Source organism: Physeter macrocephalus, chromosome 14 (genome assembly GCF_002837175.3).
Source record: "Physeter macrocephalus isolate SW-GA chromosome 14, ASM283717v5, whole genome shotgun sequence".
Lineage (NCBI taxonomy): Eukaryota > Metazoa > Chordata > Mammalia > Artiodactyla > Physeteridae > Physeter > Physeter macrocephalus.
The window spans coordinates 27,198,186-27,213,761 of NC_041227.1; the positions used below are offsets into that span (position 1 = coordinate 27,198,186).

At 40.7% G+C, this 15,576-nt stretch overlaps 1 protein-coding gene across 1 annotated transcript in view; it reads left to right on the forward strand.

Moving 5' to 3' along the window:
* Positions 1 to 7,751, forward strand: part of TMC2 (transmembrane channel like 2) — an 89,361-nt gene extending 81,610 nt beyond the window's left edge. Inside the window, exon 20 of the mRNA XM_007127154.3 lies at positions 7,329 to 7,751. Within this exon, the coding sequence (XP_007127216.2) occupies positions 7,329 to 7,543 (215 nt within the window). The 3' untranslated portion in view covers positions 7,544 to 7,751. The remainder of the gene's footprint in view (positions 1 to 7,328) is intronic.
* Positions 7,752 to 15,576: the final 7,825 nt, after the last annotated feature.

Consider the following 15,576-nt stretch of genomic DNA (forward strand, 5'->3'; position numbering starts at 1 on the left):
GGCTCACGGGCCCAGCCGCTCCGCGGCATGTGGGATCTTCCCGGACCGGGGCACGAACCCGCGTCCCCTGCATCGGCAGGCGGACTCTCAACCACTGTGCCACCAGGGAAGCCCGAGAGTGCCTCATTTCTTATCTCCCCCCTGAACAGAGTTCAGGGGGTGTTGAAGGTCAGCAGCTGTAGCAGCTCATGATTTAATCCTTGTAGAGGTAGACAGCAAGTGTCAGTTTCCAGTCAGCAGGGCCCCTTCATGGTCATAAGTTTGACCATAGTTTGAGGGGGCATTTTATGACCATTTCATCCCACGGTGCTAGGAATGCTCATTTCTAAGTTTGGTAAAGATTTTGTTGATAGGCTACTCAATGTGCTATTACTGAATTAGGCTTTACTAGGAGCAAAAAGTCCTGGACCACCTGTCTTACTAGTTTCTTATGGTCCAGGAAAATATTCCCTCTTGTTGTTTCTTTCCATATATAGAGTTACACTATTACAATCATTGATCTCATATGGAACTATATATCATCATTTTATCAGAGGCTCAGTCACACATTTGGTAATGCAGGAAACAACAATCTTGTAAAATAGACAAAATACAAATAACATAGCTAGCAGTATTAGTAAAGTCATAAGTACAAATTAAGCCAACAACTTCCATGAGGTGTGGCCCAGTATATCCCAGGTCATCTGAATTAGTCTGTTCTACACCAATCCTTATCTTTCAGGGAAACTGTATATTGGCATTGTCCATAAGGCACCCAGCCCAATTTTCTAGTGTTACTAGACTGATTATCCTCAATATAGTCCGACTGTTTCTTTAAATTTAAATGACCATAGGCTGGTGTTAATCTCCTGGTTGTAGATCATGGAGCATCTGATCTTCATCTAAAGATTGATTTTGAAGTTAGACTTCAGTAACACACTTAGAATGTCCTTCTGACAGTTTAATTAACTTTTGTAACAATATAACATAACAGCAAGGAACTATCTGAGAAATGAGTCTTAGTAAACACAGACCTTAATTAACAAAACTAGAATGTAATATTTAGTGAAACATAATTTTTTCTAAAATTATCCCCATTTCTATTAAACATAGCCAAGACTAATTTGTTTTTAAAATTAGTGTGGTCCATTGACCACATAGGTTTCTTTACATTGACTCTGGCATAATTCCTCAGAAGGAGTCTCAGACTAAATTCCCAAAGTCCTCTCAAGGCCAAGAAAGCCATGCCAAAGGTCTGCCATCCTAGCTGGATTTTTCTCTTCTAGAGGTTTTTAAAATACTTTGAGATTTTTGTATCTGTCAGGAGACAGTCTTCTTTATTTACCTCATAAGGCTGTCCATTACCCAACGGTCTCCAATTTTTTTCTGAGGGACCAGGCAGAGAGAAAAGAAAATTGTTTTACTTTTACCCACAGGTATAAATTACCAAATTGTTGTAAACCATAAGTAGCTTGAGGAGAAGAGCTTCTTTATATCTGAAAAACAAAGATTAAAAGCCAGTAATATGTCAGACAAAAAGTCATAAAAATTGTCATCATATTTAGCAGTTCATTTGATCCCATGTAATTAATTTTGTTCTGAGTCCGGTTTTTCCATTAGTTCTGTTGTCCTTTCCTGATGATTGAGGATGATAGTGACTGATAATTCTTAAGAAGTTTGTGAAGTTTTTGTTAAGGCTTGTGTGATTTGTCCACTGAAGTGGGTGCCTTGATCACTGGAGATTGTAGAAAGTATACCTCAAGTGGAAAACACATTTTAACCTCTCTTTTTTTTTTTTTTTTTTTTCATTTTGAGGGCATTACCACTGTAGCCAGGGGAAGGCTTTAACCCATTAAATAAAAATGAGGTTTGTCAGGGAGCCGGGAAAAGCCAAGCAGCCGTCTTGGATTTTCCCTAGCCCTGACTGTTTAATTTACAGCTATTGTTGACCCATTTTGAATTCTATGACTTAGGAGTAGACCGTTGCCATACTACAAGGACATCAGGATAGCAAAAGTCTGACAATGAGGGGTTAATTTTTGTAGTAGCAGAATGAACTTTATCTACGTGGATCATAATCTTCATAGATCATTGTAAAATAATACTTATTTACTTTATCAAAGTAACAAAATATTTTTAAAACAAATATAAATCACTTAAAGGCAAAGAAATTTACACAGTCTGTTATCAAAAGCAGCATTCCAAGAAAACTTTGTTCTCTTAACAGAGAACCATATTCAAGTCTGGTACCAGCTTACTGTTAATCACAAATTTTATTTGCCTAATTAATCTTTAATTTAATCTTAGAAAGTTCTTTCTATAAATGTTGAAGAGGTAGCACTTTTGCAAAGGCATTAGAGTGAAACCATAAGTGTCTATAATGACAAAAGACTTAAGAAGGCATGTTTAAAATCTGATTACAATGCAATTGACAAAGTAACTTGGTTACTGCTGTGACGTACAACACTTTAAGATGATAACTAGAATTATGACTGATAACATTTTACCTGGACATATCAGAAATTTAGGAATCCCATATAATTTCTAGAGTATCTATATTAGTAACATTTACCATGCAATATAACCTAAGAAGATTTGTTGCTCATTTGACAATATTTCCCATGTAATTTAACATACCAAATCAACATAATTAGTTTAATATCTCTCGTTGGGATGTTTTAGTATCTTATTTTATTTGGCAGTGGCCTAGTTATTCAATAAACTTCCATCATTTAACTTAATTTAGCACAACTCTAAATTTTCAAGTCGTCAAATATCTGGAGAGATTATTCTTAAGTAGACATTTCTAAACATAATTATTCCTAAAAAGTTTGACCAAAGCTCTTATCTCATTTGTTTTTTCTTTTTAATTTAGTAGATAGAGATTTATTAGACAGAGATCTAAATTATTCTTAAGAACTAGGGAAAATGTCATGGTATGGATTTTACTACCATTTATTCAACCATTCCTCTATTAGACAGTCATGCTGTCTCTGAGTAAGAGTGATGCTAGCAAGGCAGTCTCCTTTAGCAAAGCAAACATTTGGACAAGGCATGGGGATAAATTGACAGACTTTGGGGAGGCATGGATTTCAGAGTTTGGAAGACTTTCAGGAGTAGAAGTGGGTTGAAGTCAGCTGTAGAAGCATGGTTTCTTGGGTCAGACTGATTGGCTGACTCTCAGAAATTTATTCACAGAGGGAAGTTATCTTTTTTTTTAATGTCTTCAACGTTTTATTCCAATAAGTATAGCTTGTATTAAAAACTGCTTTGAACGATGTTACTATTTAAAGAAACTGGGTAAAGGGTTCACAGGATCCCTCTGTACTATTTCTTTCTTTTTTTTAAATTGGGGTATAGTTGCTTTACAATGCTGTGTTAGTTTCTGCTATACAGTCTTATTTGTATTTTCTTTTTTTAAAAGTTTCTTCACATCGAGTTACTTTCCTTGTTGACAAATTTGCAACAGATATAATAAGATCTTATTTAGCTTATATTAAACCTAGGCAAAATAAAAGTATTATACTTAATGTTGATGACTCTAAAGACATGTCTATATTAATTAGATCAACAAACTTAAACATTAATACCAGTATTAATTTAATATTGAATATTTCCCAGTTCATGGGAACCTGAAATTCATTTAGCTTAATTTCTCTTGTATTTAGAATTGTTTGATTTGTAAGCACTTACATTTCTTTTAAGCCAATTAAATAGAGCTCATTTACAAATTAACCTCAGCAATATTATCCAAAGACAAAGACACATACTGAGACATACACAGGTTCCAGACAGACAAAGATCTCATAGCTTATGCTTGAGATTTTTAAAGTCTCTTTGCACCCCCACCCTTTTTTTCTTGGCTTGAAGTTCTACCAATTAACCCAAGGCCGAAGTCTCAGGCAAAGTGGGCCGTGTTTGTATCTCAAGGACATGATAAGAGTTAACTTCAAGCTTTCTCCTAGGCATATTTTTATTCTCTCAGGGTCAGAATTCTGAAAAAAAGTATTTCAGCAAGCTAGCTTTTTCTAATTGCACATGTAAAAAAGAATTAGCTTAGCAATTTCAAAAAAAGTTTTATTTTAACCAATTTTCTCCAGAGTCTAAAGAATATTATAGCCATACTGTCAAAAGAAAATCACCTTTACCTTCTGTAGTCATAGTTTCATAGCTAAAATATAGACCAAATCATGCTTGAATTGGCCCTAATAACAGGGGCATACCTTTACCTTCTGTAGTCATAGTTTCATAGCTAAAATATAGACCAAATCGTGCTTGAATTGGCCCTAATAACAGGGGCAGACTGGCTGATAAAATGTTGTCCTAGCAGGGATTGTTTCTCTGGGGAGGTGGGGTCTTAGTTTGATCAGAAGAATCTGGAACAGTAAGGGAACTTGCAGGAGTGGGGGAAGCCTTGTTCCCCCCTGAGAGTTGGGAGAAGTTAGAAGGGGATCATTTATAATGTTAGGAGAGATTTTTTGATTCCTCAGGTTTTTGATTATGGAGTCATATAGAGCAGGATTCTGATAAAAGGGACATAAAGTCCTGAACATAAGGGAACCTCAGTCCATTTTTCCATCCTGTGGCATTAAAGATCTAATTGTAAGAGACCCATTTTCAGGCCATTTTTCTTTGTCATTGGATCATAGCTATAGGTCGACCAGTGATTTAAAATTTTCCCCAAGGGGTTCCCAGGTGGGGGTGGAACCTTAGAGGAAGCGCTTCCCATTTTAGCTCAAGCAGTTAGTACCAGATGTCTGCATGCTTAAACCAAACCTCGTCAGTGGAAAGTCACACTCAAAGTAAAACAAGCGGCAAAGAGATGCACAAATATCAAAAAGCCAAATGGCAGAAATGCCCCAAACGTGACTTCCAAGTCCTGCTAAGCCTGTGACGTTTGTCCAAAACGGCACCTTACAAACAGAATTTCCCTTCACAGGGAGAATTCCCCAAATTGGAACTGAAGTTCCCCAAACACACAAAGTCAAAAGACCTCAGTTGTGCACCCCAGAGGACTTACCAAAATGCTGGTGGATGTGTCATGACGTACCAAACGCCCTCTTTCTGATCTTCCAAGAGTTAATGTCTTCTCAGAGTAGAAGTCCGGGCTGGCACAGGGAAGGGGAAAAGAAGGTGTCCTCAAGGCAAAAAAAAGCTTCAGCAGCTTCTAGGTCAACCTCTCCCCCATTCTCCACCGCAGCCTCAGAGTTCTGCAGCCGAGAAGGCAGGTCAGGTGTGATGGGGGCACGGCCCTGTGGCAGGGAGTCCCTGGTAATCTGGCCTCAGAGAAATCCCCCAACCCTCTGCTCTCCTGAAGGAGGCTGGTGTGGAGAGAGATCCCCAAGCCTCCGATCAAGCCAAGGGGTCCTGCAGGGCCACCTGCCCATGAGAAGATCCTGGACGAGCCCCTAAAATTTGATTCCAAAATATTGACTCTCTGTGCACTGATGCCAAAAGGAAATAAGACAGAGTTTTGGAGGAACGAGAAAGAGTAGCTTTGTTCTTTGCCAGGCAAAGAGGGAACACAGGGGGCTAGAGCTTCAAGAACGGTGCCCCACTCCCTGGGGAATAGAGAGAGAGGTTTATATCCCAGGGCTTGTGGCCTGGGGTAGGTGATAAGGCTCAAAGTAATGAAGGTCTTGCATGTTTTTCTTTTCTTCTGCAAATTTACAGCCAAAGCAGGCCTCAGGCGGCTCAGCAACCAGATCTGGTGTCCCTGAAGTTATCGTGACCTTCTTTTTTTTTTTTTTTTTTTGTGGTATGCGGGCCTCCCTCTGCTGTGGCCTCTCCCGTTGCGGAGCACAGGCTCCGGACACGCAGGCTCAGCGGCCATGGCTCACGGGCCCAGCCGCTCCGCGGCATGCGGGATCCTCCCAGACCGGGGCGCGAACCCGGTTCGCCTGCATCGGCAGGCGGACGCGCAACCACTGCGCCACCAGGGAAGCCCGTGACCTTCTTTTTGAAATGCAGAATGCTACAAGGGAGTGTAGGGGGAGAAGAATGCCAGGTGCAGAGAACAATTCCTATGGAGTCAGAGAGTAATTAGCTTTGTTTAGCTCTGTGAAGGACAAGTCTAGCTACAAGTGTTTGTTAGTAGTAACCACTAAAGAATAACCAAGATTGCTTAACCCTTTCAGGCCTGTTTATGCTGTTTCCCCAGCCTGTTCATTGTTTCCTCACTTTCCTCGTTTATCAGAAAAGAAAAGTCTCTTTTCTATTTAAGTCTCATTTCTATTTTTGCTGCAACATGCCCAATGCACAGTGAGGCCAAACAAACTGAAACGTTGGAGTTTGGAGCAGAGAAAGGTTTATTGCAGTGTCATGCAAGGAGACAGGTGGCTCATGCCCTAAAAGTCCCGAGCTCCCCAGAGGGTTTCGACAAAGCATTTTTAAAAGCCAGGTGAGGGAAGGGGGTCATAGGGTGTGTGATCAGCTCATGCACAGTTCTCTGATTGGCTGATGGTGAGGGAACAGGGTGGTGTCACAGGGGTTAACGTTATCAGTCCTTAGGCTCCAGGAGGCCTGGGGCTATGTGCTCATGGTCATCAAGGAGTTAACCTCTTCCATTTGGTGGGGTGTTTTCACATCTATAAAACAACTCAGGAAATGTGCATCAAATACTGTTACCTAGGTACTTAAGAGAAGAGCTAAAGCAGAGGATATGGGGGAAAGCCTGTCCCAGGAAGGCCCCATAGGGTCCTGCTCCGTTACAGTGATGTGGGGAACCCTGGCTCTGTCTGTCCTGTGATTCTATGTGCATCAAGCTGGGACGGGGAGGAGCCTGGAGGTCACACATGGACATGGTGCCCATCAAAGCTTGGACTTCAGCCACAGGCCATACCATCCACCATGTAAACTTAGTCTATCTCTATGTCCCTGGAACTGGATTTGGTGAAGAACAAGCCAGTAATTGCCCCCAACTCAGAGTTGAAGGAGGGAAACAAGTAAGCGAAAGAGCTGGAAATGGATCTGATTAGCAGGAGCATCATTCTGGGATTGATCCAAACAGTTTCCACAACCCTATCATCATATTTGACCCTGGTAGCCACCTGTGAGGCTGTTATTATTGCTCCAATTTTATTCTCAAGAAAACCAGGCTCACAGAGTCTAGCCTAAGGCCAGCATTCAAAATCTAGTTCTCCAGCCAGCTCCTCCTACACAGCTGTTTATGCCAAGACTAGGCCAAGGTGCACCTAGATGCCTGAGGGTGATCCAACCATTCTCACATCACTAAATAGGACTGAAAGCTAATGACAGCACAGGGCAGCTCCAGAGAGAGCTCCAGTTCCACACCAGGACACTGTAGGGAAATCTCCCACATCCTCATTCTTGTCTTGTTCATTTTGCAGGGACCACACATCACCCTGCTAGCCCAAGCCAGACCCTGGACCAGAAGGCGCAGGGCTCTAGGGCCTCCAGTTCTGCTGGCAGGACTGTGTCGCCTGCCTCCCAGCACCCCCTGGCGTCAGACCAGACTCTGGCCAAGCCCAGCCTCAGGCTCGTCCTTGGAGGTCAGCCTCTGGAAGGAGTGCTCAGAGACCTCCCCACTGACAGCTGGGACTAATGGAGCATGGTCCTGGGGCTGATCCTTGGGCCCCCACTGGCTCATCGCACCCCCCAAATCGTTCTCTCTTCCTCTCTCTTCTCACACACATGCACATTCTCCCTCTTCTCAGTGAACGTGGGAACCTTGATTACTCAGTCTCAAGCCCTTGTTAGCTACCAAAACAGGAGGACAATGGCTTTATCCACCTTTTAGAAGAGCTGAGCCTTCCCCTCACTAACTGCCCTTCCCTGTATCTTGGCTCAGGCAGCTCTAGACCTTGCACTCACAGCGGTTTCCCTCGGCTCCAGACTTGGGAAGAGGGGGCAGGACCATGACCACCATCATAGACTTTTTGCAAGGAGCCCATGTTGGGACAGGTTTCTGCCAGCCCCATCAACTGGGAGGAGGTTGCAGAGGGACCCACATTCCTGATCACCACCTCTATCCAAAGGAGGTGAGTCAGTGTTAACAAAAGGTTGAAGAAGCCGATGAAAATAAAAGTAAATGAACTGAAGTCCAGCCTTGGTGAGTGGCAAGATGGTGATTCCCCAGAAACTAGCCGGAGGGGAGCTGATGCCATCAAGCACCAAAAATGCACTGGAGCCTCCCTGGCAGCAAGGCAAGGAGAGAGAGCAGTGTGGTTCTCCTTATCTAATTGAAGGAAACAAAATACTTTTCAGGGCATAAAAATCTTTTTCATGCACGAAATTCTAAAAGGAATTTGATTGTTTATTGTAAAGGGACACGGAAGATGGTTTTGGGGGGAGTTTTGCAAAGGGTGCAGTGCAGAGCCTTGTCTCCAGCAATGCTGTGTGTCACATACTGGTTCTGTGCAGGAGTCTCGTGGGGGCATCAGCCCTGGAGTCCAGACCGCTGAAGAGGCCTTGCCAGCAAGGGCAAGTATCAGCAGGGTGCCAGTAACAACCCAGGACTTCCAGTGGTTACCCTCAGGCTTCCAAGGTTAACCAATATCCCTATATACCCACCACAAACACAGACAAATTATCCTGTTCTGATGACACACAACTTTATGTTAAGGAATGTATTTGTTATCTGTTGTTGCATAACAAATTATCCCCAAAACTTAACAGCTTAAAACAATAAACATTTATTATCTCACACAGTTTCTGTGGGTCAAGAACTTGGGATTGGCTTCACTGGGCAGTTCTGGTTCTGCATATTGCAGTCAAGATCTGAGGCAGGGCTATAGTCATCAGAAGATGTGAGAGGGCTAGAAGGTATGTTTGCAAATGGCTCACTCAGAGCTGCTGGCAGGAGCCTTCAGTTCTTTGCTGGCTATCCACAGACTTGATTACTCCCCACATGGACCTCTTCATAGGGCTGCTTGGGTGTCCTCACAACACAGCAGCTGATTTCCCCCCAGAGCCAGTGATCCGAGAGAAAGCAAAGAGGAAGCCACAATGCCTCTTATAACCTGTTCTAAGAAGTTACACTATCAATTCCACCAGTTTCTATTCATTAGAATGGAGTCACTAAGTCTAGCTTACACTCAAAGAGAAGGAAATTTGGCTTCATCTCTCGAAAAATTTTTGGACATATTTTAACAGGAGATCTCTTAATTCGAATAGTTACCAGATCTCTATCAAGAAAACGCTAAAGCATTTTTGAAAGACATCCATCAGAGGATTCATTAATGGTGGCTCCTGCGACTGTCAAGCGCAACAGGAAACTAGGTGAGCTAGGGAGTTGGGTAGAGAAAGAAGGCAAGGGTAAGAGAGGAGGGATGTTCATGTGGTGTGGCTTTACGGCTGGGACATGTCGTTAGAAAACCGTCTAAATTGTGCTTTCATCTCTGCATTCTCAGGTTTGATCTTCCAGCTAATTCCATCTTAAAGCTTCGCTACTCAGCCTATCCAGGGGTCATCAAGCATGAAGACCACTCTTCCCTCCTTCCCTCTTTCCTTACCTTCCTTCCTTCTTTCCTCTTTTTCTTTCTTTCCTCAGCTCACCTAAGAATGATTTGAACTAGAAAGTCGATTTAATAATTCATCCATAGGAATATAACTGGTATCTTACTGATATTACCTTAGTTTGTCTGTGAATTTGTCTTACTGGAGGGAAATGAAAGAGACACTGAATTTTTCTGTCAGACACTATTTATACAGGCTGATCCTTTCATTTCTAATAATATACATGCTCAATGTCCATAAAGAGCTCCATTATACACAGAACCACATAAGTAGGAACACACTTTTGCTGAAGATCAAGGGGGACACCTGATCACCCCGTGACTCACACACTCACAGAAACTGGGAGTGATGCACCAGCCAGTAAGGGACCTGGGCAGGGTACCAACAGCATCCACTACACTGGTGATCCTCAATTCAGATATGCTTTGTAGAGCCCTACCCAAAGCTGGGGCACCAAAGTTCCATATGCTGTATAAGAGACAATAAGGAATAAACCTGCCAAGCAAAAGGGATATTTGTCTCTCTTGACCTCAGCAGAAAGTGGTGGACAAAAAGTCTCCTTTGAGAATTTATATCCACAAGGCAGCCCTCACACAGAGAATCAAAATCCCCATACCAGCTGCGTGTTCAAAAAAAAAAAAAAACTCAAATGGAAAATTTAATTTAAAGTGATCTTAGGTTATTTACCATCACATCAAAAAGAATAAAATACTTAGGAATACACCTACCTAAAGAGGCAAAAAACCTGTACTCCGAAAACTATAAGACGCTGATGAAAGAAATGAAAGACTATGCAAACAAATGTAAAGATATACAATGTTCTTGGATTGGAAGAATCAATATTGTTAAAAAGACCATACTACCCAAGGCAATCTACACATTCAGTGCAGTCCCTATCAAATTACCAGTGGCATTTTTCACAGAACTAGAACAAAACATTTTTTAATTTGTATGGAAAAAACAAAAGACCCTGAATAGCCAAAACAATCTTGAGAAAGAAGAACAGAGCTGGAAAAATCATGCTCCCTGAATTCAGACTATACTTCAAAGCTACAATAATCAAAATAGTATGGTACTGGCACAAAAACAGACACATAGATCAATGGAACAGGATAGAAAGCCCAGAAATAAACCCACACTCTTATGGTCAATTAATCTATGATAAAGATGTCAAGAATATACAATGGAGAGAAGACATTCTCTTCAATAAGTGGTGCTGGGAAAACTGGACAGCTACATGTAAAAGGATGAAAGTAGAACACTTCCTAACACCATTCACAAAAATAAACTCAAAATGGATTAAAGACCTATATATAAGACCAGATACTATAAAACTCCTAGAGAAAAACATAGGCAGAACACTCTTCGACATAAGTCACAGCAATAGTTTTTTGGATTCATCTCCTAGAGTAATGTAAACAAAAGCAGAAATAAACAAATGGGACCAAATTAAACTTAAAAGCTTTTGCACAGCAGAGGAAGCCATAAACAAAATGAAAAGACAACCTATGGAATGGGAGAAAATATTTGCAAACAATGCAGCCAACAAGGGATTAATTTCCAAAATACATAAACGTTCATACAGCTCAATATCAAAAAAACAACCAATCAAAAAAATGGGCAGAAGACCTAAATAGACATTTCTCCAAAGAAGACATACAGATGACCAACAGGCACATGAAAAGATGCAAAACTTCACTAATTACTAGAGAAATGCAAATCAAAATTATGAGGTATCACCTCACACCTGTCAGAATGGCCATCATCAAAAAGTGTAAAAATAATAAATGCTGGAGAGGGTATGGAGAAAAGGGAACCCTCCTAAACTATTTGTGGGAATGTAAATTGGTGCAGCCACTATGGAGAATAGTACCGAGTTTCCCTAAAAAAACTGAAAATAGAGTTACCATATGATCCAGTAATCCCACTCCTGGGCATATATTTGGAAAAGACAAAAACTCTAATTCTAAAAGGTACATGCACCCCAATGTTCATAGCAGTACTGTTTTCACTCACCAAGACATGGAAGCAACCTAAGTGTCCATCAACAGATAAATGGATAAAGAAGACATGGAATATATATATATAAATATACACACATATATACACACAATGGAATATTATTCAACCATAAAAAAAGAATGAAATAATGGCATTTGCAGCAACATGGATGGACCTAGAGATTATCACACTAAGACAGACAGAGAAAGGCAAGTATCATATGATATCACTTATGTGTGAAATCTTTAAAAAATGATACAAATCAACTTATTTACAAAACAAAAATAGATTCACAGATATAGAAAACAAACTTATGGTTACCAAAGGGGAAGGGGGGGATGAATTAGGAGCTTGCAATGAACAGATACACATTACTATATATAAAATAGATAAACAACAAGGATCTACTGTATAGCACAGGGAACTGTATTCAATATCTTCCTAGATATTTATTTACAAAACAGAAACAGACTCACAGACCTAGAGAACAAACTTATGGTTACCAGGGGGAAAGGGTGGGTGGGAGGGATAGTTAAGAAGTTTGGGATTGACATGTACACAGTGCTATATTTAAAATGGATAAACAACAAGACCTACTGTATAGCACAAGGAACTCTGCTCAATATTATGTAGCAACCTAAATGGGAAAAGAATTTGAAAAAGAATAGATACATGTATATACGTAACTGAATTACTTTGCTGTACACCTGAAACTAACACAACATTGTAAATCAACTACACTTCAATAAAAATTTTAATTAAAAAAAGAAAAATAATAAAGAACATTAGCTACTAAAAAAATAAAAAATAAAAAAATAAAGTGATGCTAGGTTACTAGTGCCTCCAAGAAAAAGAGGGGGAGGGAGGAGCAAAGAAACAAAAACAGCACAAAAAATACAAAGCATATAAGATGCTAGAAATAAATCAGAATATATCAGGAATCAAAATAAATGCAAATGGACTAAACCCTCCAGACAGCAGACAAAGAACATCAGATGGATATTTTTAAATCTCATGTGCTGTTTCCAAGGGATACCTTTAAATCCTAAGGACAGGTGCATACGGACTTTATCCTTTTTGGTTCCTAGGGAACAAAAACTGAAATTCAATCTTCAAGGGCAAAATCACCAGGTGTGTGAGTGCCATCCAATTCTGTAAATTGGGATTGGTTGAGTGCTGAAGATTTCTATTAAAGACAGCTGTCTGTAGTATTGTGCCACATAATTTATTCTTCAATGCAGTATTAGTTTGGAAAATGTAAAGAAAGGCCCAGGATCATAGTCAGGCAGATGAGGTATGTAGATCATACAGATCTATCACTGACTGTGTCTGGAGAATGAACCATATAAACCCAACTTCCAAACTCTGTTGTGAAGATTCAACAAGCAGACACATGTAAGACTAAGTGCCAAGCATTAGGCTAAGTGCTCCATAAATAACAGATATTATCACAGGCCTGGATAAAATCAAACATCCTCAGTCTCAGGTTATGAACACAAGCAGCATTGACTGATCAAAACTTTTACCCTGTACTCCTAAATGATCGTCCTAGAAGGCTTCCCATTCTTCTGAGTCTTTGTGAAGAAATGTTGCATATATGTGTAACTCATTACCAAAGAATGTTGCAGGGTTTCTTTGGCCTAGGAATTGCTAGAAGCCTTTGAAATTTGATGTGAAAAATTCACGAAATGAGTGTGAAGGGCTGCCATCCTGTGGTTGTTTCATGCAATGTCCTTTCCTGAAACTCTCCCTGGTCCCTGGAACTTAAATAGCGCATTCATTTCCATAGGTCCCCATTAGAATTGCCCAGAGTAAAAACTCTGGGTTAATTTATACCAAAATGACACAGTGAGCCAAAGCCTGGGCAAAATAAAAGAGGAAGAGATGCTATAGTGTATTATCCTTCCCAATGGGTGAACACAGAGAAAAGAAAGACCCACATGGCTTTTTAAAGCTGAGCCTGGAGCACGCTTCAGACCTGCTGCCAGTGCAGGACATTTTCTCAGCTGGAACTTGGTGAGAAATCTGTCTTGTACATCACCTCCAAACTAATCTCCAATCAAACACTGCTTTATGGAGAGTAAGAGTCTCATCAGACCCAAGCCACTCATCCTGGCCTTCATTCAAGGCTTCTTACATCCTGGATCTTACACGCTAGATCCTTTAGTCTTTTGTCCAACTACTGACCAGGATGGATCTTAAACCTCTTGCCTCCACTCTCTTTCCACCCTCCATCTCTAAATGACCTACACATTCTTCTGTGAATACCTAAATTCCCTCCTGACCCTGAAATCTTCCTCAGGAACCCTGGTCTGCCTCCCACGGTGCTACATCTTAGCACTTGAAGATGAAGTCTTCCGTTAAGTCTCTGAAGGAAGAGGTCATGGGTTAGTACTACTACCGCTTTTATTATCCTCCCAGATCTCTGCATGGTTTATCCCCTTAAGATCTCTACTCAAAATGTTGCCTCTTCACCAATGGCCTCTATAAAACAATGCAACATTCCTTAACATGTACCAAAATCTGATGTACTACATATTTACTTGATTTTCTGTCTCCCCTATGGTGTAAACTCCATGGTGGCAGGGACTTGGTTTTTGGGTTTATTTTATTTTTTTTAGGTACTTGGTTTTGTTTACTACTGTACCCCCAGCACCTAGAAAGATACTTGGCATGCAATAGGCACACAAAACCTCTCTTTTTTTTTTTAAGTACACTTACAGTACCTTCACACTCACTTTTTTTTTTAGTATTTATTTATTTATTTGTCTGCGTCGGGTTTTAGTTGCGGCACGCAGATCTCTGTTGCTGTGTGCAGGATCTTCCTTGTGGCATGTGGGATCTTTTAGTTGCAGTATGCGGGATCCTCAGCTGCGGCATGCAAACTCCTAGGCGTATCATGTGGGATCTAGTTCCCTGACCAGTGATCAAACCAGGGCCCCCTGCATTGGGAGTGTGGAGTCTTAGCCAGTGGACCACCAGGGAAGTTCCCCCCCCCCTTTTTTTTTTAGTGAATGGAAAAATTGATTCTGTAGCTTCTTGAACATTAACAGTTATAGCTAATTCCTCATCCACAAAAAAAGATGTTAGATCATATGGTCTCCAAGGTGCCTGCTAGCTCAAAACTTAGCTATGTTCTCAGGAGCCCAAAAAAGACCAGCTGAATTACATTGCTTAGTTTGGGTTCTGAGAAGGTGAATAGATGCAGCTTTGGGCTCATTTCTCTGCTCACCCTCCCACCACCCCCACCAGTTCAATCTTCCTGTCTGTGAGGTGTCCGCAGACTAAAATGAGTCCCCTGGGCCTCACACACATAAAATGATGCCAGCTGTCAGGGCCACACTGGCACTTAAAGAGCTAGGCTGACATTGACAGAAGCTGGAACAATGCAATCAGGATAGTAAATCTGAGGTGAGGAAATGCAACAGCTTGTGGCACCCCAAAACTGTTTTGATCAATAGCATCTTGCCTCCTCATCCAAAAAGTAAGTAAGTAGTGTGCTTTCCAGTGCAAAACTGGATGCTACCAGGCAGTGATGGGTGGCTGGGGTTTTTCTAAGAGAAAGAGGAGGAAATAATGCTTAGAAAGCAGCAATGGAAAGCAAGGCAGACTCTAACCTTTAACACCCATCTAAACAATGTGTGGGTCACAGAAGCTATCATAATGGAAACTAGAGTAAATTTGGAATTGAATTATAATGAAAGTATTGCACGCCAAAATTTGCATAATACAGCTAAAGAAGTACTTAGAGGGAAATGCATATTGAAGGAGAAAAGTTTAAACCAATGAACCAACATTCATATTAAGAAATGAAACAGGGCTTCCCTGGTGGCGCAGTGGTTGAGAATCCGCCTGCCGATGCAGAAACAGAGAACAGCAAAATAAAGCCAAACAAGTAGAAGAAAGGAAATAATAAATATAAGAGCAAAAACTAATTTAAAAGAAAATAAACAGACAATAGAGAGAATCAACAAAATCAAAAGTTCATTGTTTGAAATGGTATAAGATTAAAAACTTTCTGACAAGACTGATGAAAAGAAAGTAAAAATAAATATTAAGGATAAAAAAAGATCACAACTACAGATGATGCAGAAAACATAAAAAATTCTCCAATTCAAA